This window comes from Gavia stellata, chromosome 7 (assembly GCF_030936135.1).
Source record: "Gavia stellata isolate bGavSte3 chromosome 7, bGavSte3.hap2, whole genome shotgun sequence".
In the NCBI taxonomy this organism is placed as follows: Eukaryota; Metazoa; Chordata; class Aves; order Gaviiformes; family Gaviidae; genus Gavia; species Gavia stellata.
The window spans coordinates 46074241-46097230 of NC_082600.1; the positions used below are offsets into that span (position 1 = coordinate 46074241).

The 22990-nt window shown below is 45.5% G+C and overlaps 1 protein-coding gene across 4 annotated transcripts in view; it reads right to left on the reverse strand.

The window, feature by feature from the left end:
* TSPAN18 (tetraspanin 18) overlaps positions 1-22990 on the reverse strand; it is a 135536-nt gene that overhangs the window by 12094 nt on the left and 100452 nt on the right. For all 4 annotated transcript variants that reach the window (XM_059819418.1, XM_059819417.1, XM_059819420.1 and 1 more), the window contains exons 3-6: positions 13011-13100; positions 7253-7344; positions 6279-6473; positions 654-728 (exon numbers count right to left, since the gene is read on the reverse strand). In XM_059819418.1, coding sequence (XP_059675401.1) covers positions 654-728; positions 6279-6473; positions 7253-7315 — 333 coding nt within the window. In that variant the 5' untranslated portion in view covers positions 7316-7344; positions 13011-13100. The remainder of the gene's footprint in view (positions 1-653; positions 729-6278; positions 6474-7252; positions 7345-13010; positions 13101-22990) is intronic.

The following is a 22990-nucleotide window of genomic DNA, read 5'->3' on the forward strand; positions in this document are numbered from 1 at the left end:
CTACATCATATGAAGCTGCGGAGAGACGGACCAGAAACTTGTAAGCAGGGGAATATGCAAGGGGTCCATTGATGGGACTCAAAACGGGACATGGGGAGATTTGCTCAGGGCAGGTCAGGAGGGATATCTTGCAAGCAGTATCGAGAGGAATCTGGTGAGCACCAGAACATGAAAATTCAAGAAGGAATATGATTAGAAGGTGCACAAGAGAGTTTTTGCACTGCAGAACAAGCATTGGCTCTGTTGGGAAAACAGGAGGTTTCACTATTAATATTAAACACATGCTATATTGAAAAAAGAAGAGAGTTGCTTTTAACCTTAGCGTGACTTTATTATAAAACTTCTCTCTGATGGAATGTGCAGCTTGTTTGGCTGCAAAAGAATCAGGAAGACTCTAAAAACTTCAGGATTTAAGTAGTCCCCCAGTGTACATCTCCTGCCTACACAAACCATCCACCCTGCACACGCCAGGTTAGTTAGCATTCACCAGCTTGCTGGCAGTTCTGCAGACTGAGGGTAGTAATGAAGCAGGTCTGTTGGTATTTGAAACAAACAGTCGCTCTACAAATGAATCAGCCACCACCTAACACCATGCTCCACCTGGGTACAATATCCCACTGGGGTTCAGAGTTTGCCCACCATTGGATACTTACGTTTTCTCTGAAGATAAAAGCCAGGATTGCAGCTGAAAGCTCTGCCAGGAAGATTAACAAAATAAACATGAAGAACTGAAAGAGAGAAGATGAAAAAAATAAAGTAACACCAAAACACAGACATACCGTTAGGTGGGTGCAATAGGTTGGGGTTTTGCTAGTCACCAAAGAGATAGAAAAAATAACCGAGGAAACTTTTTTCCCCCTGACAATTAAAAAAACCTATGAGACAGTAACCTGGAGCAGACACAGCCCCTTCTCTGATCACGTCACAGGACAGGGGAGCTTGTGATGCTTTTGCCTGGTTCTAATGGGTAAAAGGGAAGAAGGCTACAGGATCCGTAGCATCCCCTAAATCTGCACCAGGTTAAAACAGTACAGCCTACTTTGATGGAAAAAGTTATATGATTGTGTAGATGCTCGTACAGGGTTAAACTGTTCTGACACAGGTGTATGCATCACACGCATACACCTACATATGCACACCCCCCCATCACAACATAAACAATTTTACTGTAGTATGATCACGGCTTATTTTGTATGGAAGGAGGTAGTGGGACATAAATATTTACACCTATGACCAAAAATGGGCTCTTTTCAGAGTACTCTGCATTTCAAGGCAAAATTAACCTTGGTTAATATACTCCTCCACACAATGGGGTTGCACTGAGTTAAGTATTAGCCATGCAGAACCTCTACAGAAAGTTGATAATTCGGTTATGCAAGTATCATCCATGTCTTGTATAGTATCCAAAGAGTGCATATTCATATTCTTAAATTAAGGGCACGCCACAGACTTGACAGAAAGCAACAGCCAGCAGATTGAGTGGTAGCAAAAGAGAAACAGGCATCCAGGTTGATGTAAAACCATTACACCTACGTCATCGTAATTCCAGGGAAGAGAAATGAAAGCAGACAGAGAGGCTCGTGGTTGTTCAGCTTAAGCTGGAACTGTATTTTCATCCTGTTGCCCTTGCAACCTTCTGCCACTTTGGTCTAAAAGTCTGGTCTTCAGTCTTGCTAAAGGCATCTCCTTTCTGTGATGTTACCAAGCCTGAGCGATTCACCGTGCCTTCACCACGACCCCACAGCAGTAGATCAGATGCACTTAAGAGGTCTCAACCCCAGAGAGACTGACGTGTTGCTGCGAGGGTGCTGTCCCCGGGACCTCGACTACCCAGAGCGCTCGGGTACCGTGGAGCGTTTCCTGCCCGGGATGAGCGCCGGGACTCCTGCGGGCTCCCACCTCAGACCCTCCTGCCTGGAGGCAGCACAGAAAACTGGTACACTGCTAGAGGTAAAGCTCAAGGGGAAAGGAAAAGAGTGTTGAAGGGAACAAATCTCCCAGGGCAGGAAAGCACTCACTGACATCAAAGAGCTCAGGACTCAGCCTACCTTTGGGACCGATTCTCAGTTACATTGATGCCTCATGCTAGTTTTATGCTGCTTCAGGCCATAACAAACAGCAAATGGAACAGGCAGGGATGTGCCCTCCAACATCCTTAAAACAACAAATGTTGGTGCTGAGGAACCCCTATGGGAACAGAGCAGAAAGTGGGTAGGCTCACACCCTCTCCCAAAACGGCATTTATTTCCATTCTTGGAGACAAAATAGCAGGCTTGAGGAACCACAAGTCTGAACTAGATGGACATTTTTTATGTTCCTTTAGCCATAAAGAGAAATCACCCTTTGAGAGTCAGCCTTTCTAAAATTCAAGGGTCCCAAGAATTAGCCCACAGATTCAAAACTGATTATACAGAATGGAGCGAACATTTAGAAATGAACTCAGATTTTGGCACCATGTGAGAAAACCAGGAGTGAACGGAGAACCCAGTAAGACCGCATCACACGGAGGGTCATAAACATGTGGTACACGTTACCAGCGAAGGTGGCTGAAGCAACAAGTAGAAATAAACACAAGAGAAGCCTGGATGGGTTTTTTGTGTGAAAAAGTTATTGAAGGTCTTTCTGAAACAGAAGGCAGGCAGATGGGGCCAGAAGTACTATTGTGATCCCCAAGCAACGATTTATAAACGGTGCCTGAAATGCTGTGCACCGTGCATTTCGGTAATGGAGGGAGAATTCAAACTACCTGCTTGGAATGGGCAAAATGTCGGTTTGTTGTCAATTATCAGAGCTGTGAGTGACTTTTCCCCATTGAAAAAGCGCACGCACCACCCTGTCCCATTTCTCTTCCTGCTTCCACAGTGGAAACAAAGCAAAAGGAGTCTGGGCTCAAATGACAAAACAAGAAGAGTCAGATGAGCAGGGACTTCAGTTGCTAACAGAATGCTGTTGCTTGATTTTGCTGAACTAGTTAACTCTATAATTTATTCTAACTGCTGGAGTTTTCTGCGTGGCTTCTTTTTTTCCTGCTCAGAGACTGTTTTGTTTTTAATTTCACCACAGGAGGGCAAAGAACAAGTGATGAGAATGAACGATGCTTTGCAAATTCACATCATCATCCATCAAGGGATCTCAGCATAGTCACTAAGAGGTCTAAGGTGGTGATCAAGTGATTAATCCCATCACCCTGCTAATTGCATTTCATTTACTGATTACTGGGAGCTCCAGCACAGGTCTGTGCAGAAGTGGAAGCAGCCATTCCCAGATCATCTCTGATAAGCTTCATTATCATTCCCAAACTGATTTACACTTACATTGTGCAGTCTGCATTACAGATTTGTAACAGTTACTGTAGAAAAAACACCAGCAGCCATTAGGGCTGATGAGAAAAAGAAGATGGATCATCAGTGTTTCAGAACTTGCTCTCATTCTGCATTTTAAGGAGAGTCAAAACCTGCTTGTTATGTTTTGCCTCCCAAAATTAAATTGATTTCTAATATATCAGAGCACTAAACAGCCAACTGGTTAATGCATGGGACACAGCAGCCTCACATTCAAATGCACGCTTGAGATCCACCACTTGAACACGGGTACCACCCACAAACAAGGTGAACATCCCGAGGAGCGGGGTCTCGTGTGTTGGTCAAAAATCCTGCCTCAGCTCCTGGTGATGGTTACAGGATTATCAGAAGTTTCCACAAATCAACGTTTCACGTTTCTTTTTCACAACTCAGCTACTGTTCCAGTTTCAGCAATGCTGTTCCAAACAGAGCAGCAACTGCCTTTAACCCAAAGGACCCACACTTTCACGCTGAAAAGTTTCGGGGGCTACTGCGTCCATTTTACAAGAGTGCAAAACAGGACGCCTGCACTCAAAACTAAGCCAAATGAAGCTAACACGGACTGTTCTTGTTGCAAAGCTACATTCAGTCCCGTGGTGCAATGTTGTATGCTCAACAGCACTTTGGATTCTGATTTTTATGGTGTTCTTTCGCAGGCAGAGGGTCTTCAGGACAATCCAGAAGTTATTCCATGCCTGATTTGCAGGCCAATGTTGCTTTTTGTGAGCCAAGTCCTGGGAAATCTAGAAACACTTCACAGCCTTGTGCTTAATGCAACATGTTAAGTTCCACAGTGATGGTTTTCTACCAAAAGACAAGCAGCTTAATGAAAAATAAAAGTCCTTGCTAACACAGAAGCCAGAACCTAGAGAACATGCATTTGTGCATCTGTCTTGTCCCTTCTATCTTCTGTTTACATTTGGACTAAAAGCTTCAGATATACATTATGCATCGCTGTGAAATCTCACTCAAGCAGCTCTCGAGCTCATTAATTCTTTAACAGCTTTCTAAGTGGACTTGATTTGATCTAGCGACTTCACCCCAAGTACCACCCCCCCCTGAAGCCTAACACCCTCCGTTTCGCAAGGTGTTCCCAGTCTCTCTGGCACACGCTCATGAATGCTTTGCCTTTTCAACGCCTAAAACTTACTCCCATCAGACTTCTGTTTTCATGGATGTTTTATGCATTTTAACATCAGCTGGAGTGGCCTCCAAGAAAGCAGAAATTAGCAACATAGCTTTTCTCACTTGGTATCAGCACAGATCCTCGTCCAAGTGCTTCACTGCTGTTGGACGTGAGATGGGAGGTTGTTTAACAGAGTTGACTTTGATACCAGAAGCCCTGGAAGACCTGATCAAAGTGGAACACTAACTCCTCATCCAGTAATTACTTCTAGACTTTCTCCTGGTCTAGGGCATTACTTCCAGCCCATATATTTCTCACATTCCAAGTATAAAATAAAATAATAATAAAAGCAAACAAATAAAGCAGCAGGGCTCAGAACTATCTCTAAGAGTCAGAAAAGTAATAACCACAAAATTGAGTGCATTGGGGTATAACTAAAACACCAGGAGGAACATTCAAACCGTGATGTAACTCTGTGATGTTAAATCAGAAAAAAGCATGGCCCAGAGCTCCCTTCCTCCAGCCAGGTCCCCAATCTGTATGCAGCGGACATGGTCCACACTGAAAATACTACTCTCCCATTCACTTACAATCAATACTTCTCATCAAACATACCTTTTAGTTTCTCAGTCTGACAGGGCCAGGCTTTGAAGTAACCTCAGGCTCACTGGGCCTGATCCTTTGCATTTTATTAGGTCCCTCTGGGCAGATCTCCACGACTTCACAGGTGATACATTTGGTTTTCTGATTTACTTCTGAGGTGAGTCACTAGAAATCAAACCCACAACGGCTTCCAGAATAGGGCTCTCATTTGCACGTTATGAATTCAAAGGGTGGGTGAGCCAAGTGCCAGAGAGAATTTATCTCAGTGAAGCCACACTCATCTCTAGGAAAAATATGTGTTTGCATTCAAGAAAGAGGACTTTCCTGATCTGTTTAGAGACAAGTGTCTTTTGCACCATGAAGAGCTGTGCAAGATACAATCCTAACAAAACACCGTAAGATCAAGATTTAAAAAAAAAAAAAAAACAAAAAAAACCCCTCCAAAGCCCCAACAGACCCAGAAGGAGAAACAAAAGGTCACATTTGACAAAAATGAAAAATAAAACTAATGATCTTTGTCTTTCAATACATAACTGGTAATGCCTTCCAGTAAGAGAGAATGCCTGGAAACCCATGGTGGAGGTTAAAAGTGACTTATTTTAGAGGCTAGCTCTTTGTAAACAGTAGTTGATGACCACATGGGCTGAAATTTAACCCTATCATTCAGGGGAAAACTTGCCCGAAGGTAACAAATCTGGTTCATTTTAGGAGCAGAGTAGGCTGCATAAGGGAGGGACCAGCTATCAACGACAGGCCACCAGGCAGTTCTGAGCTGGGCGTTTCTGCTGACATGGGGACTCCGTTACACAGCGGCTTTGCTCTACACATTCCCTCTGCTTCGTTGTGAACCGCTGAGGAATGAATCCACAAATGGAGCAGTGGGGTTTGGGTGGCCAAGAGAGGACCATTTGTAGTCACTTTGTAAAAGTAAAAGGAAAAAACCAAACAACCAAATAGGACCATTTTGAAACAAAGCTTAAGAAGGTCAAAATACATTCCCAGACTCCATACCCACTGGGCTCAAATCTGATACAGGGAAAAAGCAAGTTCTCTGTATTTCTAGCTGTGTGTGAAAGTACCCTAAGCCTATTTATTATCTAAGGGAATAAATGGCTACAATAACATGCATTTAACACAGTGTCATCTATCCAGTCACCCCCTTTCTTGGGAAGCACCAAAAGGCCCACAGAAAATGCAAGGACACTTACAAAAAGCAGGAGGCATTTGTTCTCACGGATGGCACCGCAGCAGCCGAGGAAACCCAGCAGAAACAGCATCGCTCCCATGGCCAGCATGATGTACGCTCCCGTGAAGAGCAGAGGGTTGGCAGCCACTATCTCTCGAAAACCTGTGGGATCCACAATGACCCAGATCCCAACTCCCAGCAGGCACGCTCCTCCCAGCTGTCACGGCACAAGGAGAGGAGAGAGAGGGAGATAGGTCAGCATAAAACAACTGCTGCAGGAAAACTGGATTCATTGCTATCTTTTGATCAAAGGCATTCACTCGGAGAATTTGTGTTTCTCTGTGGCATATATTCTCCGCTGAGCAGGTGACTGCTGACATGCTACTCTCAGTATCTCTTGCTCACTAAATGAACCGTTTGCAGCAAGAGCACCTTTCTCCCTCGACACATCACTCTCTCAACTGCTTACTCCCTCCCTAATGCAGAAAGACTGAGTCTCGAGCTGCTGCCACATCTGTAGGGGACAGCCCAGTGAAGGGGCACACGTGAACCATCCCCACCACAGAGGCCAGGGTGGCTGGGTGCTCCCACCCTTGCTGTCAAAGACAAAAGCAACAGGGTCACCGAGAATGACTCTACATGTGGTAAGAAAATCACTGTGTTTCCTAGTGAAAACCTCAGCAGGGCACCCAGGACTAGAAAATAATTTCTTTTGCCATTCAAGGACTGACCACGTACACCACTAGTTACAGCTTTCCCTCTGGTCTCCCTTGCCAAGGACAAGAATAACTCACAAACAACAGTGACCACTGTGCTGGCTTGCTGAATGTCTGAGCATCTTTGGATGCTGCAGAGCCCTCAGTGATTGCTAGTACAAAGCCGAGGGAATATTCTGTACCATGGCAACTTTACCAAATTACAGGCTATCCTGCTGGGGAGCAGCAGGCTGCTGGAAACAGGAGGATTCAGGAGAGAAAGTGGATTCTAAATACTTACGAATATAAAGAAATTGAAAAGAAACATCAGGTACTTCATGCAGCTCAGACAGTCTCCCTCCATGGTCTTCAGGCTCCTTGATCCAATTCTTCCTGCAAAACACCAGCACTTCCTTAGCACACTCATTTTTTACTGGAGGAGTGACACAATCCTATCTCCGTTTGTATTTCCCCCAAGATCCTGTGGAGTTCATTATACAGAAGAGCTCATTTCTTACCTGAACAAGGCAACATAGCACAGGCTAGTAAGAGATAACGATCGCTGCTAAGTCCCTTTGCGTTCTTGCAGGTCTAAAGGTGAACACAGATGTGAAGAGGAAGGTTGCGAGAGAGGAAAGCTCTAGCTTTGCTTGCAGAGTGAAATGCTGGGGAAAAAAGTATCCCTCTGCACATGAAGATTTTTTTTCCCCCAATCCCTAAAGTTTGTCAAGTCTAAGAAGCACTGAATGTACCTGCCTACTTCACACCAAAAAAAGGTCATCTCGACACAGGAGCCAGAGCGGCTGTGCCCATCTGAAAGACTCACAAGCAAGCATTTGGGACAGTTAGCTCCATACAAGCTTCCTCTACAGAATGAACGCCACACAAAGGTGGACAACGTTTTCAGGGAAACTTGTAGACATTTGGAGGAGCTGGGCTGGGAATCACTACAGTGCGTGGACATGGGAGGGCCTGGTTTTGAAACTCCATGTCTAAATGAGACAACAAACGGCTTAGGACAGTTCTTCTCTTGGAAGAGCAGCTATAAATCCTGAGCAGGTGAGGCTACATTGGAAGAAAGTTTCTGCTTGATGTTTTACAAAGTGACTGTGTCTCCCAGTACGCCTATATCACCAAGTACCCTAGAGGGACTGACAAATAAATACTTAAAATAGTTAAAACTTTCACTGAAACAGAAGATAATGTAGTCATGGCACTGTGCACAGCTGGGTGCATACATATGCAAACACAGAGGTGCAAGTTTGCTTAGCTCCCTAGAGAAGCCTTCCTGAAGCCCACATACTTCTTAACCCATCCCTTTCCCTTTCTCCGAATGCCATTCCCTAAATAGACCCACATCCAACGATATGCTATGTTCGCAAAGTACATTCAATTCACTGAAAAGAAAAAACAGGAATTATCCAAGGTTTTCACCAGGCCAGAATTAAAACACTTTCTTTCACTTCTTCATTGTTTTTGTTAATCAACAAAACTTGGGAGTGCTGTAGAGCCTCGTGGGGTGCTTCCCTCTGTGACCATGGGAACTGCTCTGCCTTAGCCAGAGAAAACCCATGGCAGGCAGAGCTCCCAGCAAGGGGCTGCCTGAGGCAAGAGCCAGCTTTTTGTCATACAGTGTGCGTTTGCTGCATTTCTTTGACTTGGTTTACAAATCGAATCGGTTCCTTCCTAGTGGCAAAATGGGCAGAGACACAAATCACAGAATCACTACGGTTGGAAAAGACCTGTAAGATCATCAAGTCCAATCATCAACCAACAAACCCCACCATGCCCTTTAAACCATGTCCCACAGTGCCTCATCCACATGTTCCTTGAACACCTAATGGTGTGACAAAGAAGCTCATGTGGACCTGCGGCTGCTTTCCCTCTGCATCTTCACGTGCCTGGGGCAGGAGAGCAGCACGGCTCTGCTGGCTGGGTACTGCCCAGGGAATCCCCTTTGCTAGAGGAATCCCGAGATGATCCAGTCTTACAGTCCACCTCTGGAGAAACACAAACCTGAATCTGACCCTGAGAACGAGGGCAGTATTTTTCTTTACAAAGTTTAAATTCTTGTACCTCTGACACACAACTGTTCTGCCCAGAGAGACTCAAAGCCAAGACCACGACTGCAGGAGATGGAGTGGGGCACAGAGCTCTGACGTGGGCCTGGAGGAGATGCTCACAGCTTCCTGACGGTGTTTAAAGCCACATCTGCAAATCTCACAGAGAAAGGAGATCTTGAAGTCCAGAAGGGTAAGGAACTGGGGAGGGAATTCTTCGGTTTCATGGGAAAGGTGAACCTTCAGCTCCACTAACCCATGAGCTTGGACACTATAGTAGAGAGGGATATGAAAATGCAGACAAATCGATAGGATATTGGAACTTAACAGCCCCACAATTAGTGGCACCCAGATGTTCCCACCACCACACAAAAAAGTTACGCTCCAGTGAAACAAAGGAAGGCTAAATCTCAGTATATTAACCAAAGTCTGAAAGTTATCTGAGAAACTTCTAAGTCCTGCTGCCTTGAGCATGGCACATGATCCATATCATAGTGGCCTTAGGCAAAAAAGGAATAAAAAGCAAACCAGTTTAGCCATATTGTGCCACTTCCGATCGTTCACACTCATCTCACTGCAGAGGCACCCATGTGAAAAACATTGCTTGTGGTCCAAGAAGCAGCAGCTCCTGAATCTAACGCTGTCTTGTTGCTTTGTGGAGTTGATAAATCACATTCCTGCCTTACTTTACTTGCCATGTCTGGGTCTGCTTCCTCTGCAAGATGAGCAGGCTCCCTTGGAACCGCTCTGATTTACACGAGCTGAGTACAGGCCTCCTTTTCTTTTCAAAGACAAACCTAAGGTAGGATTCCTTGCATTGCTCCTGCCTGTGCATCCACTCAGTATGTTCAAATGTGTTCTAGGCATGTGCAGGGAAGGGTGACTCTAAATCTGTTGAGCAATCAGGTCCCGAAACCATCACTGGCAGGACCAGGTAGTCAGAGTAACCTGGGAGCAGCACGAACGCATGCACACTCAGCTGTGATAAGCGAGGACTCCCTTGTTTGCCTGGGCAAGAAATTGTCCCCAGTGGCGGTGCTGGGCTCAGATTTGTCATTTCTAAACCCACCACGCTTCACACAGCAAAGCAACAACTAAGTGCTGTGCTTCAAGCCAGGAACACACCCAGTGGGGCTTCCAAATCCCAAAGTCCTTCAACTCAGGATGTGCAAATGGAAGTCAGAGGCAGCAGCGCGAGGTCTGGGCTGGCAGAGCCAAGAACAGAGCATGTCAGAGCTTCCACATCATACGAGCTCAATGCAAACTTCCAAAAAATGCCAACCCACTGATCGGATCTGAGAAACAAGAGCTCTGAGCAGCTGTTTGACTGCTGGAACGTCGAGCTTGGAGAGACCCGCATATACCAGCATAACACACCCTTTCCAGTTTCTGCTGGGTACCCAGATTCCCAAACAGCACATGCAAGATCACCATTTGGATCCTGTGATTGCACTGATTAAAACAGGGCAATTCAACCAAAAGCATGTTCTGACCTTACGTAGCACTTAAAACTTTCTTGTCAGAGCTCAAGCACTCCAGCATATATGAAATATATTACCCACCTACTTCATATATGCAGTAGTGCTCTAGACTTCGAAGAGTATATAACTAATGCTATTTACAAACAATGCAAACAAAATGCAAATAATGTTACTTACAAATAATGTAATTATGAAACCAACAGCCAACTGCTGCCTTACTAATTAGCTGAAGGCACCTGAAGTCCCTGATGACAGGTTGCATGCAGAAAATAACTGACATGAAAGGGCAACCCTGACCCACAGAGCTGCTTTCTCCTTCCATTTTTCGTTTTAAGCCATACACACAAAAGGCAAATTTTGTAAATTTACTCCTACTACACACTGATGCAAGTGCAATAAAAACTGAACGCATATGTCTTTATCTACCTTTTAAAAACATTTTCTCCCCCCTCCTCCAGGCCCCAAATCTGTGACAGATTAAGTTCTCCTCTGCAGGAGACATTTAATGCTAAGCAAACATCAACAGTCAGAACTGCAGAAGACAGCGGCTGACAGATGCTTCCCCTGGCTTGTTCCATCTCAGACCTGTGAGACATAGGAGAAGCATTTGTTTTTGTCTGAAATGTAGCTATAAATGTTCGCCTTTTTCTTAGGCAGATTATTCTACATTTCCCCCCCCCTAATATGAACCTTGCAAAGTGATGGGGAGGCTAAAAATCCTCAGCAGTGTAGTCAGGAAACATACCCCAGCTGCTGTAATCAGTTAGGAATAAAGTCTAGTTTCTCAAGGCAATGCATTTTTTTGTTCTCCAGCCACCATTTATTTCCTTCCTTCTGACATTTGCTTTTGCACGCCTTGCAGCTACCTTGAACTTCACATATCTAAAGGCAGCTGCTCAACCACGCCCCCAAAAACTGCTTCCAAGTTTCTCTTCGCGATCACTGACATTTCCCTCTACCCCCACGTCCCTTTCACACTGGACTGAAACCCGCAGTTTCACTTCGGTTGCTCCTTCACCTTTGCCTTGGAGATGGAATCACTGAAAAACTTAGGTTGGACATGACCTCTGGATGTCGTTGAGTACAAACACCCACTGCCTCCAACCTCGGCCAATTCCAAAGTTTGATCCAACTTCTAAGTTAGAGCAGGTTGCTCAGGGTCACATTAATTAAGTTTTGAATATCTCCAAGCACTGAGATTCCCCAGGCACCTCTTCCAATGTTTGACCACCCTCCTTGTGAAAAGATTTTTCAAAACAGCTGTCCAAGGTGTGTCCAAGTTACCTTGTGGCGAAAGGAACAAGAGCATCCCTCGGATGTGCCAGTTTATTGGAACTCTCAGGAGCACCTTATCTTCACCAGTCTCAATCCTTGCCTCTTCCATATCATACCACTCCTACCCTCTACTGAAAACAAGTGTGTGAACCACTTTCCTTGCCTACCATTCCAACCATGTAATCCCCACCCCTAACACACCTCTGCAGACTATTCGTATTTCACTACATTTCATTCAGACGTTGTGCACTTGCGTGATGGCTCATCACAGTCTCCCCGTCTTGAATACTTGATAGAAATCACAGAATAACCAAGACTGGAAGAGACGTCTAGAGGTCCTCTTGTCCAACCCTCACGCAAACCGCTTTTTCAGTCACTTCTATCGCATTGTCCATGTATATCTTCTTTTCACATAAATATCACTTTGTCGTCAACATGCATGAAGACCTTGGCCACTGAACTGATCCGTTGCTTCCTTTAAAACCTAAGAAACAGTTCTGCAGTACCTCCTACGAAATGTTAGCCAACGGCTTGAGGAGCAGACGGTGCTAACTCACACCTACTTTCATATTCATGCACAATGCAACCAAGTAAAAGCAGAAGACGTGTTTGAAGCTCTCCAGAACCACTGCCAGACAGCCTTTAGAGGAATTAGAAAATGTGGACCAGATTCTCTTCCAAGTCAGCACATCAATTTCTAGAGGCTGTTCCAGCTGAGATGTCACTAGAAATTTCCCTGAAGCTCTAAGATGCACCAGTGGTGAAGGACCACCACAACCTGGCATCACTCCATTGCGTCCTCTCCCCAGGAACATGGCAGCCCACCCTTTGGCTTGCAGGTATGGAGACTTGGCTCAGCATGCTTGCCTTCCTTCACGGGGTACTGCTCTCCCAAGAGGATTTCTATGTTCACTATCTGCAAGCAATATCCAACTCCTTTAAACCAAAGTGGTGGGGTCTGCTAAGAGAACATATCTAACAGCTGGTGCCTTCCAGAACACCCTCTCAGAGTATTATTTCCACACAGTCTGCTCCTCTAGAAAGAACAGAGATAGGGGCAGTTTAATTAGGAGACCGAAGGGGGACGACTTGCTGCAGTACACCTCGCAGGTGATACGATGGCAGATGAACTGTGTATTTCTTAGCCACCTCCTGCACACCACAGCTACACCTAACCAGCCTTGACAGAGATACAGAGAAAGCATCTGGCATGCAGAAAGAAAGAGCCGTAAACAAGACTCACCTTCACAAATCTTGGAACTTGAAGCACAGTGTCTAGTCTAGTCTTTAATTGTCTGTGTGTCCCATGTATTTCTTTCCAGCCAGGATTGTCCTGTCCAAGAAAAATATGCAATTACTCCAGAAGTCAATAAAATGCAATCATGTTAAATACACAATTTACTAAAACACACCATCCTGATGAATATGCTCAGTCTAATTGCCACCTTAATTTAGTGTACATTAGCACTAATGAAGAGCTTTTAATACCCAGTGAGGGATCCAATTCCTCAGAATCTCTTTAACAACCTTTGGGGTGTTTTAAATGCCCGCAGACCATATGTAAATCTATAGTCCCATTACACATGCACCTCATACCACAACAGGACTAGATTAATACCAGCTGCACCTTCAATATTTTATAGGAGGTTTAGACAAACTTTAATCTGCTGTGACTTTACAGCCCATTTACCAGGAAAATGGAAAAGGCAGAGGAAGGGAGATGGAATGCATCTTTGGGAAGCCCAGCCCAGCCATTAGGAGCAACGGCTTGAGACGCCAGGCGCTATCCCTTGTTCTTCCAGCCAGCTCTCACCCCAAGTTGAGCAAACCATTTCCTCTCCCTCCGCCTCATTGTCGCTGCCTGGAAAGCAGCAGCAGAGAAGAACGGCGAAGCCACCACGCCGCCTGCCCACGGGCACTAGATAAACGGGTGCAGGCAGAGGGACCCGGGTGCAGACCGCCACTGCTATAGAGTTACAATTTTCTCAGTAAATTTTAATTTCTGCCTGCACAATGCTAATGACAGTCTTTGGCTAGGCAAAGGTGAGGCGAGATACAGACTAACATGCAAAGCATTCTTGTTTGACTGTTGCTTTCTCAGGGCATCCTCTCCCAGGTGGTTTTTTCCAGCCGTCTGACACAGCCCCAACCCCACGCTGGGGAAGGGGAAGCCTTTAATTATTCAAACAGCACCCCATGCCGTAAGGCTCCAATATTCACACAGGGTTGCTCGGCGCTGTAACGCACTCACTCATCCTTCACAAATCGTTTTGGAATACTTGCAGCTTTGCTGAAGCCATTGCTTCCCTGTGAGGGATCAGATAAGTCACCTGGGTCTATCCCTGCCAGCATTTTATCATGATTTTGGGGGGGGGGGGTGTGTGCATTTAACATCTGTTTCCCACAAACATTTGTGACTGCGCCTTTGAAAATTGCCTCCCATTAAGACTTCTGTGAGTAAAAGTCTATCGTTTGTTGTTGGCAGGAAGTGAACAAAGAGTTTCAAGGTGGCTGAAACTATTACAATATAAAACATATAATGAATATTCATAGACTTTTTGTTTTGCGTTAATCCCTGACATTTAATGTCCTTCCTCTGTCGCTGCGGACCTCCATCGCCGAATGATGAGCAGGGATGTGGCTTCCCTTTTGAAATCTGGAGGGCACAAACATCTATAGCCAACTGACCCGTCTCTGCTCCAAAGCACTGAAGGCATCTGCTGAGCAGTGCCTGAAATACCCCACTTTACAGCGATGTGTGTGGAGGCTGCCCCGGATCAGTACAGCTTTACCACCAGTGTGGAAGTTCAGAGGGTGCTACGTGACCGGCTGGGATACGGTTGCAGCAGGCTCAGGGACCTCCGGAGAGGGGCTTGGAGAGTCTACAGCTAGGACAAGAGACAGTGTCACTGCCCCACAGCAGAGAGCCCCTTTTGGACAGTCAGAGCCCAGGGCCCACCCGTACCTTTTTCTTTTGTGTGTGGGGACGCTTCGTCCTGTGTTTTGCATGTGCAATTGAGAGACAATTTCTTCAGTTGTCCTATCCTGTGATGCCACTATCCTGGGATAGCTGCTGCCAGAAGATGGCTCTTAACTTTAAGGCAGGGATGACACTGTGCTATGCAAACTTATCATTAGGAAAATAACCAGAATGATAGGATTCCTGCTCTTACTGCGTGTGCATATAATTACATCCCTATAAGCCCTCAAAGGTCTGCGTGGGAGAGGAATTTTATTTTTTTATTCCTCTTAAGTCACAATATTTTAAAGAAATTACAGCCCCACAGAGAGGAAGAGCTTAAATGCTTCAGTAGGTACCAGCAGGTGCTGTGTCAGAAGGGATGGAAGAGTGTATTTGGTGCCAAACAATAGCAATACTCTGTCTTACTCTACGTCCCTAAAGGGGAGGAAGTCCCTGCGCCAAGCAGACTCTCTTTAGTTAATAGCTACGATTTTGTCATTAGGGAGAACTGCAGAAAGTGCAAAACCACCATGCCTAATTGTGACTCGAGCAAACTGATGCCTTTAATTACAGTCGCTGGGGAAACGCCGTGGAAGCTGGAGCAACGGCCGAGGCCAAGCCTCCTTCCTTGGGGCTGTGCGCGTGCAAGCCACACTGCATCAGCTGGCTGAGCGGCTGCGTTTGGCACGTTGTCCTCACGCATCTCACAGCCACCACATCAAGTCTCCTTGCTGAGCACTGACTTCTCTTCACACTCACTGCTTTTACAGAATCACAGAAACAGTAAGGTTGGAAAAGACCTGTAAGATTATCAAGTCCAACCATCACCCAAACACCACCATGCCCATTAAACCATGTCCCGCAATGCCATGTCCACACGTTCCTTGAACCCCTCCAGTGATGGTGACTCCACCACCTCCCTGGGCAGCCTCTTCCAGTGCTTCACCCCTCTCTCAGGAAAGAAATTGTTCCTAATATCCAGCCTAAACCTCCCCTGGTGCAACTGGAGACCATTTCCTCTCATTCTGTCACTAGTTACATGGGAGAAGAGACCAACACCCACCTCACCACAACCCCCTTTCAGGTAGTTGTAGAGAGCGATGAGGTCTCCCCTCAGCCTCCTCTTCTCCAGACTGAACAACCCCAGCTCCCTCAGCCGCTCCGCATCAGACTTGTGCTCCAGACCCCCCACCAGCTCCGTTGCCCTTCTCTGGACACGCTCAATGTCCTTCTTGGAGTGAGGGGCCCAACACTGAACACAGCATTCGAGGTGCGGCCTCACCAGCGCCGAGTACAGGGGCACGATCCCCTCCCTGCTCCTGCTGGCCACACTGTTTCTGATACAGGCCAGGATGGCGTTGGCCTTCTTGGCCACCTGGGCACACTGCTGGCTCATCTTCAGCCGGCTGCCAACTTTGTGAGGAGCAGGCTTTAATGAAGGAAAAGCAGCTCAACCTATGACTCCTGCGGGTGTCATGCAGCAAGACAGCTGGAGAGCCAGAGCAAAGAGGGAGGGGGCAAAAAGCGGCTGATATAGTCAAGAGGTAGCAAGTGAAACAAGAAATGAATGGAGGGTGCAAGATGGAGAAGCAAAGCCTGTCTTTGGGAGAAATCCAGTCTCCTGCATGTTAACCAGTGCAGGAAGGCCACCAGATGAACGGCTTACAGGTGTGCCGCTCCACAAGTGCCTCTAGCTCGTGCCAGTCCCCTTCGCTCACCACATTCGCAGGATCTAGAGAAACCAAAACACGTGCCAGCCCCTATGTTCAGCCAAAGGAGAAGCTGAAGACAGAAGTCATGTCCTGCTGGATCTCTGCAACAGGTCAGTGCTTTTATGGTGAAGGGTGAGGAGAAACACCTCTGTGGAAGCAGGATCAGATTAATATCATTCCCTTGCAATGGCTCCAGAGAAAAGTAAAACATTTGCTGCTCCTGAACTGGAGCTTGGCGCAAGCTGTCAGCCCCGTGCACTATCCTGTAACTATTGCTCCTACGTACATAACTAATTGCACTGGAATTTCATAGTGCTGGCGTAGCAGAGTCATTGCTGTGACACGACTACATTACTGCATGTAAATCCAATTAGAATCCAAAGTGCACTGTGTAACTATAATCGGCCCCTGTGGAGCAGCGATAAGGGGACCTGCACAAGGCCATGCAACTAGATACTAAATTACAGTCAATCTACCTCCTCTTTAGTTGCATTAAAATGCTAATGTCACTGTAATACGGGCCCATTTACCAGCGATGACTGCCTTGCCTTGCAACACTGGAGTGAATGAGGTTGCTGCACTGCCTGAGAGCATTTAATTCCTCAGTACAGTTGAGTGAGCAAAGCCCTTAGGGGCATCTTATACCTTAAAACAATAACCTGATTGGCTTTTGTAACACTAAAAATCATAGGAGGCTTGGGATGCTGTTTAAATGAATCTGAGCTGCTGCTAAAACTACCTTAAGTTTCCTACTCAAGCAGAGCGTTTGGGACAACGGGGCCACATCCCTCCCTGACTCCTCTCTGTCTGCTTTTATCGAAGACACATTTCTGCCACCAAAAGGCTGTGCACATCAGTCACACATAGGAGGAAAAAGAGGGCTGGACTGAACCTCTGAAAGCTTCATAAAATAACACCAGCTTTGCAACAAAACCAGTAATACAACGCTTACCATCTATGTTTTATACTTGCAACTTTGCACAACATACACATAAAATGCGTCAGATCTTACGGAGGTAAGGTCTCCCACAGGTACAGGCATTCAAAATGGAAATTTGGAAGTCCCAGAGCAGAACCTGTTTTCCCAAATGTAACGTTTGGAAAAGTGCTAGGGTATGCATTCAAAGTGCCAGTACAGCATCAGGCCACAAACCACTCCATTTCAACCAGTGCAAATGTGCATACGGCACTGTTCGAAAGACGAACTGCTCACTTTGGCCCCTTCCCAAGCAAAGTTCAATAGGTAATCATGTCTGGCTCTTTCATACAGCTTTTCACACACAGACATCAGCCATCTCAGAAAAGAAGATACTGCGTACAGAACCAACACATCTGATAGCCTGCAACTCCTTTAAGTTCTATTCCTTAAAAAATAGTCCTCAGATAGCTCACAGGTGTATTTTCTCTTGTATTAACTGCAGTAGAGTGGAACCATCTGGTACTGATCGTCTGTTTTTCTAAACAGATGACCCAGAGATGATATGCACTGATAATATAACAATATTAATTCTGTTTAGCAGATAAGAAAACCAGGGCTAAAAGGGGAATGGATGTTCTAGATCTCCTGATCCACAGTACAGCCCTCTGTTCACCAGTCCATACTGAGACCAGTCCCAAACCCATGAAAAAGTTGATCACTTCTGGCTGACAAGTTACACTCTTCAACGGGCATCTTCTGCCCCAGAAAGAAGTATATTTAGCATACCAAAAGGGACGCAGCTAACTTTGGCCTCCTATGTCTGCAAATATTTCACAGAATCACCAAAGCCTTAAGGTTGGAAAAGACCTGTAAGATCATCAAGTCCAACCATCAACCCAACACCACCATGCCCACTAAACCATGTCCCGAAGTCCACACATTCCTTGAACCCCTCCAGGGCTGGTGACTCCACCACCTCCCTGGGCAGCCTGGTCCAATGCTTCACCACTCTCTCAGCAAAGAAATCGTTCCTAATATCCAGCCTGAACCTCCCCTGGCGCAACTTGAGGCCATTTCCTCTTGTCCTATTGCTAGTCACTTGGGAGAAGAGACCACCACCCACCTCACCACAGATGTCACCCTCCCGAGTAGATCACGGAGTTGCATCACAAGCCAAGTGACATTATCCACTGTCACGTTAAATACTGCCAAGCATTGAAACACTCCATGTGCTTGCACGGCATTCCAGATGCCTAGGGCATTTAACATGAAGTGTAAATGCCTGCCACTTTTTTTCCCTGAGCCTGATACATCTCACCTTTACACCAACTGACTCCTCGGTACTCTTTTCTATCCTCTTTTTCTACAGCCTTGCTTTGTTTGCGGCGAATGCCTCAGCAGTTTGTGGCATTCGTGATTGTTTTGAAAGATGCAGGAATACATCTCAGAAATAGCGGGCAGTTGCTGTGGCAACCTTGTCCTCCTCGGACCATGATTTCCGATATTTTAAGAAGTTTCCTGATACTTTGCAGGCTTCAGAGAAACAATGCAGAGGAGAAGAATGATTGATTTTAAAGTAAGGAAGCAATAAAAATGGATTACTATGAGCCACAGGGCCTTGTCCTATCAAAAAGATGATGATGATGATCTCTCCTTAGCAAGGAGAAGCAGCCCCAGACCGGCTGGGCAAAAGCACAGGCAAGGGCCCTTGGGCAAGGGAATTTGAAACTCCTGCTTTTATCATCTGTTTTAATGCAGAACGGAGCTCCAGATCAGCAGGTTAACTTCTTTCTTTGTTATTCTCAGTGATTTTTCATAAGGCGGAGGTGGAGAAAAAGAAACCCACCCTTTAACACCATTTAATTGGGGAACTAATAATCTTAATTGCTTTTAAGAAAGAAATCCCAAACAGAACTTTGAATGCATTAACTATTTTACAAAAAAAAGAAAAATAAACTCTTTGTTCAAGGTAACTGCCTACACAGATGCAAAAACAAAACAATCAGTTTAGTCAGGTTTAGTCAGTCTAGAAAAACAAAGGTTAGGAAAAACCTCCTGTAAGAAAAGCAGATCTTAAATGAGGCATCTCAGTAATACTAAATAAACTGGAAAATAATATTGCTGGGAATCTGAGAAGTGGCATTATTTATCTGATTCTGGTCATCTTTTAAATGTTTTTAACAAGAATAATAACGCATCCCAAAGTGCCAGGGATTCTAAACACAATAGGAAATTCTTTATCCCACAGAGCTCACAGTTCAGAGTGATTTATTTATTTAGGAAATAAATACATTTCACAAGCTATAGGTGTGATATGTCCAGGAAAACTTGAATGCAGCAAAGGTCATGAGAAACAACCTAGGGAAGAGAGGCAGACATGAAGTCTAAGTTACCCTCCTTATAGCCAAACTGATACACATCTCATAAATTCCACGTGAAGATCTAAACTGATTTTCCCTGTAACCAGCACCTTTAACTCACTCTAAGACATAAAACTGCAGCTAATGTGGCTTGAAAGGTAAATGTGACTGATCTCAACCACATCTGTCCCAATTAAGGTATGAACACCCAACCATCCAACGTCTTTTGCTACAGATATTTCTGATTTCTGATTAAGAAAGAGTAAGAAGGAGCAAAGAGAGAACCATGGCCACAGCCCGCAATAGAGCTTCAGATGTTCTGCAGGAAAATAAACGAGAGTTAATAAATCCCATAATCTTGGCATACGTGTTTCTAAATGTTCTCTCTTCCTTCAAAAGATGTATAATCTAAGTGGTCCAGCAACGATCAGGTTCCAGGCAGACAAAAGACCCTCAGCACAATTCATACGTAGATGACAGGAGTAGAGGGACTAAGTGAGATATGAGCCAAGACTCGCAGGCTGGCTCCCAGCTGCTTTTGCTTTCCCAGTGGATAACAGATACTGCATCAAGACACACAATGTCATAGCAGTGAATTTGCTGCTCTCTCAACACCTCGTTTTTCTCTCCATCTGAACTTATTTTGAAAGCATGCAGTTCACTGTCCCCCTTCTCCTTTCTCTTTTGTCCTTACTCATGGTAAGGGAAACATGAAAGACAGCACGGCTGGTTATTGTTAATGCATCTGAAAGTGCAGACATTAAAAAGGGGGTTATTCTGGAACGTGCCACAGTTTTCCTTGCTATTCGCACAGGCAGCTAATGATCACCCTAATAGCTTCTCTCTCTGAAGTCGTAATAAGCTTACAAATGAACCCATTCAGCACATATTAAAAAGCAGGGGATGCTCCTTTGATTATAGCCTTTATGGAAATCGCCGAGTATTTGTTCTGTTGCTGCACAGCCGCAATTAGGACATGCTGCTGGGAGCCGACTCAGCTCCTGGAGCAGTGGGGTTTGGAGACACCTCCCAGCACCATAGCAACACATCCACCTCTCCCAGCATCAGTCACGGGCAGCCTGGCCACCGTCGAGGCCAGGCAAGCACACTTCTGCACTTCCAGGAAATAAGAAATAAAAAAGGTGCCTAATTAAACTTCCTCCGCTGATGCCTCAACCGTATTTACGAAGCGACGCAGCCAGCCCCGCGCTGCAGCTCTCGCGAAGGAGAGGAGAGCGCGGTTCCCGCGCCATGCGGCCGCCCTGCTGCGCCCGCCGCGGTCCTGCTCAGAGCACGGCATGGGGTCACGCAGCCTCCGGGCATCCCTCCACGCCCCGCTCAGGGGGCTCTTGGGGTCGGAGGCATCCGCTTCCCACTGAAGGAAAACTAGGAAATAAAGGGTACATACATTGGAGAGTCTTGAGGAGGCCATAGCTTTACTTTTCTGAGGTGAGAACATGGGGGAACTCGTTTCCATCGCCAGCTGTAACACTTCCCGCACAATAACCTCATCCTTCCACACGCGGGGAGGGGAACTGAGTAACCGTATAGAAATCTCCTTACTACTGAACTGCTCAGAGGTTGATCCAAATCCCTGACTGACTTAAAACTTCTTCAGAGGAGAAAGAAAAGGAAAAAAAAGAATTTTTAAGGATGTAAAAACCTAGCAAAATCAGGGATCTAGTCTTCATTAAGGTTCGAATCTGGGTCAAATATTTCATGTTACCTAAAAGAACATACCTTTTATCCCTTTAAGGAAGATAACATGATAAACAACATACACACTTACCCAAAATATCCTTATTGCCTAAGCATAGCGCATCTGCAGCGGTCTTAAGCTTGAGGAGCAATTCATTTTTGCACTCAAAGACAGCAGCTTACGTGCTGGTGACACGGACACACAGGCTTTCCGATAGCCTCAGTGGGGTGAATTTCACCCACAAAGAGTCTAACGCCTCCTCTTCGAAAGCTAGCACTCTAAACAAACCGCTTCTGCTTTGCCTGAAAGACAAGACCTTTGTGTGGAACAGGTATTTTCTACATCTCCAGGAGACTGGCTGGGGTTAAAGCAGGTCAAACCATGTAATACAGATAGCTTTGTGTTGATACTACCCACGGTGCCTATTAGGAAGGCCGTAATTGTAAGAAACCATTTCTCAGCAAGGATATTTAATACAGTGCCAAAGAGTCTCCCCAGACAGGCTTTGTTTTAAGTTTTGTGAGCTTTGGGGAGAAAGGATTGTATCTCTTGTTGTGAAGCGGTTCAGGGCCAGCACATTTTTAGCTCTATTATAATCTAAATAACGCGTAACGGCAGCAGTGGAACCTTCACTACCAGCATCACTTGCAAGCAGACTGGGAATAGCCTGGGGCAAAACCTGAAGCCCCATCAATCATCCATATATGTAAGAATTGGCATGCACTGACAGGGTATCAAAACTGAAACAGCAAATTTAACCATGGAAATACTCTGGATGGTGATGGATTTTCTTTTACTCAGTCTTCACTGGTATTATACCTGCTAAAAGTGAGGAATTAGAAACTGATGACATAAAAACTTCTTCTAATTCAAATCAGGGGGGCTGAGTAATTCCAAATGTACCAGTGAATGATGAAGGCATGATCTGAATCACCATCAGGTAGCTCCCGTGGCCTTAAAACGATACAAAACCCAATTTGTAGCTGGGCTGCTGAGCACTTTGCTCTTCACAACCAAAAGGAGCAAGAAGGCAGTCTGACCCGATCTGGCAATTCCTATTTTTGCAAAGACTGGAGAAGCTTTTTAGGGAGGACAACAAACAGAACATATTGATTAAACCAGATCTCCTGCGAGGGACAGGACTCCACAGGCTAACCTCGATGTCAGTCAGGACTGGCCTGAATTCTGACTGCAAAATCACACCAGTTTTCAGTGGCTGAAGTTCACTATACCCCCACCTTTGCTATGTCTCTTATTGATTGGCATGAAATTTGAAAGCAATGCTGCCTTTCAGCTAAAAAAACCCACTGTATTTTCTTAAAGGATCAAAACCAGTTTCGCAGAGCAAACAGCCAAAGCAGCCCCGGTTTAGGCTGAGACACACAGGGAACAACAGGATGTTCAAGCCATTCCCAGCATGGAGAGACAGCCCTTTTTGGGGCATTCTCCCACTTAGGTTACAGAGTTGTCCTTGATGCAGAGCTCAGAGCAAGAAAACCTGTCTCGAGTGACACAGCACTTAACAGCCTCTTCTCCCATCGCTGCTGTCAGCATGGGGAGAAGAATCTTTC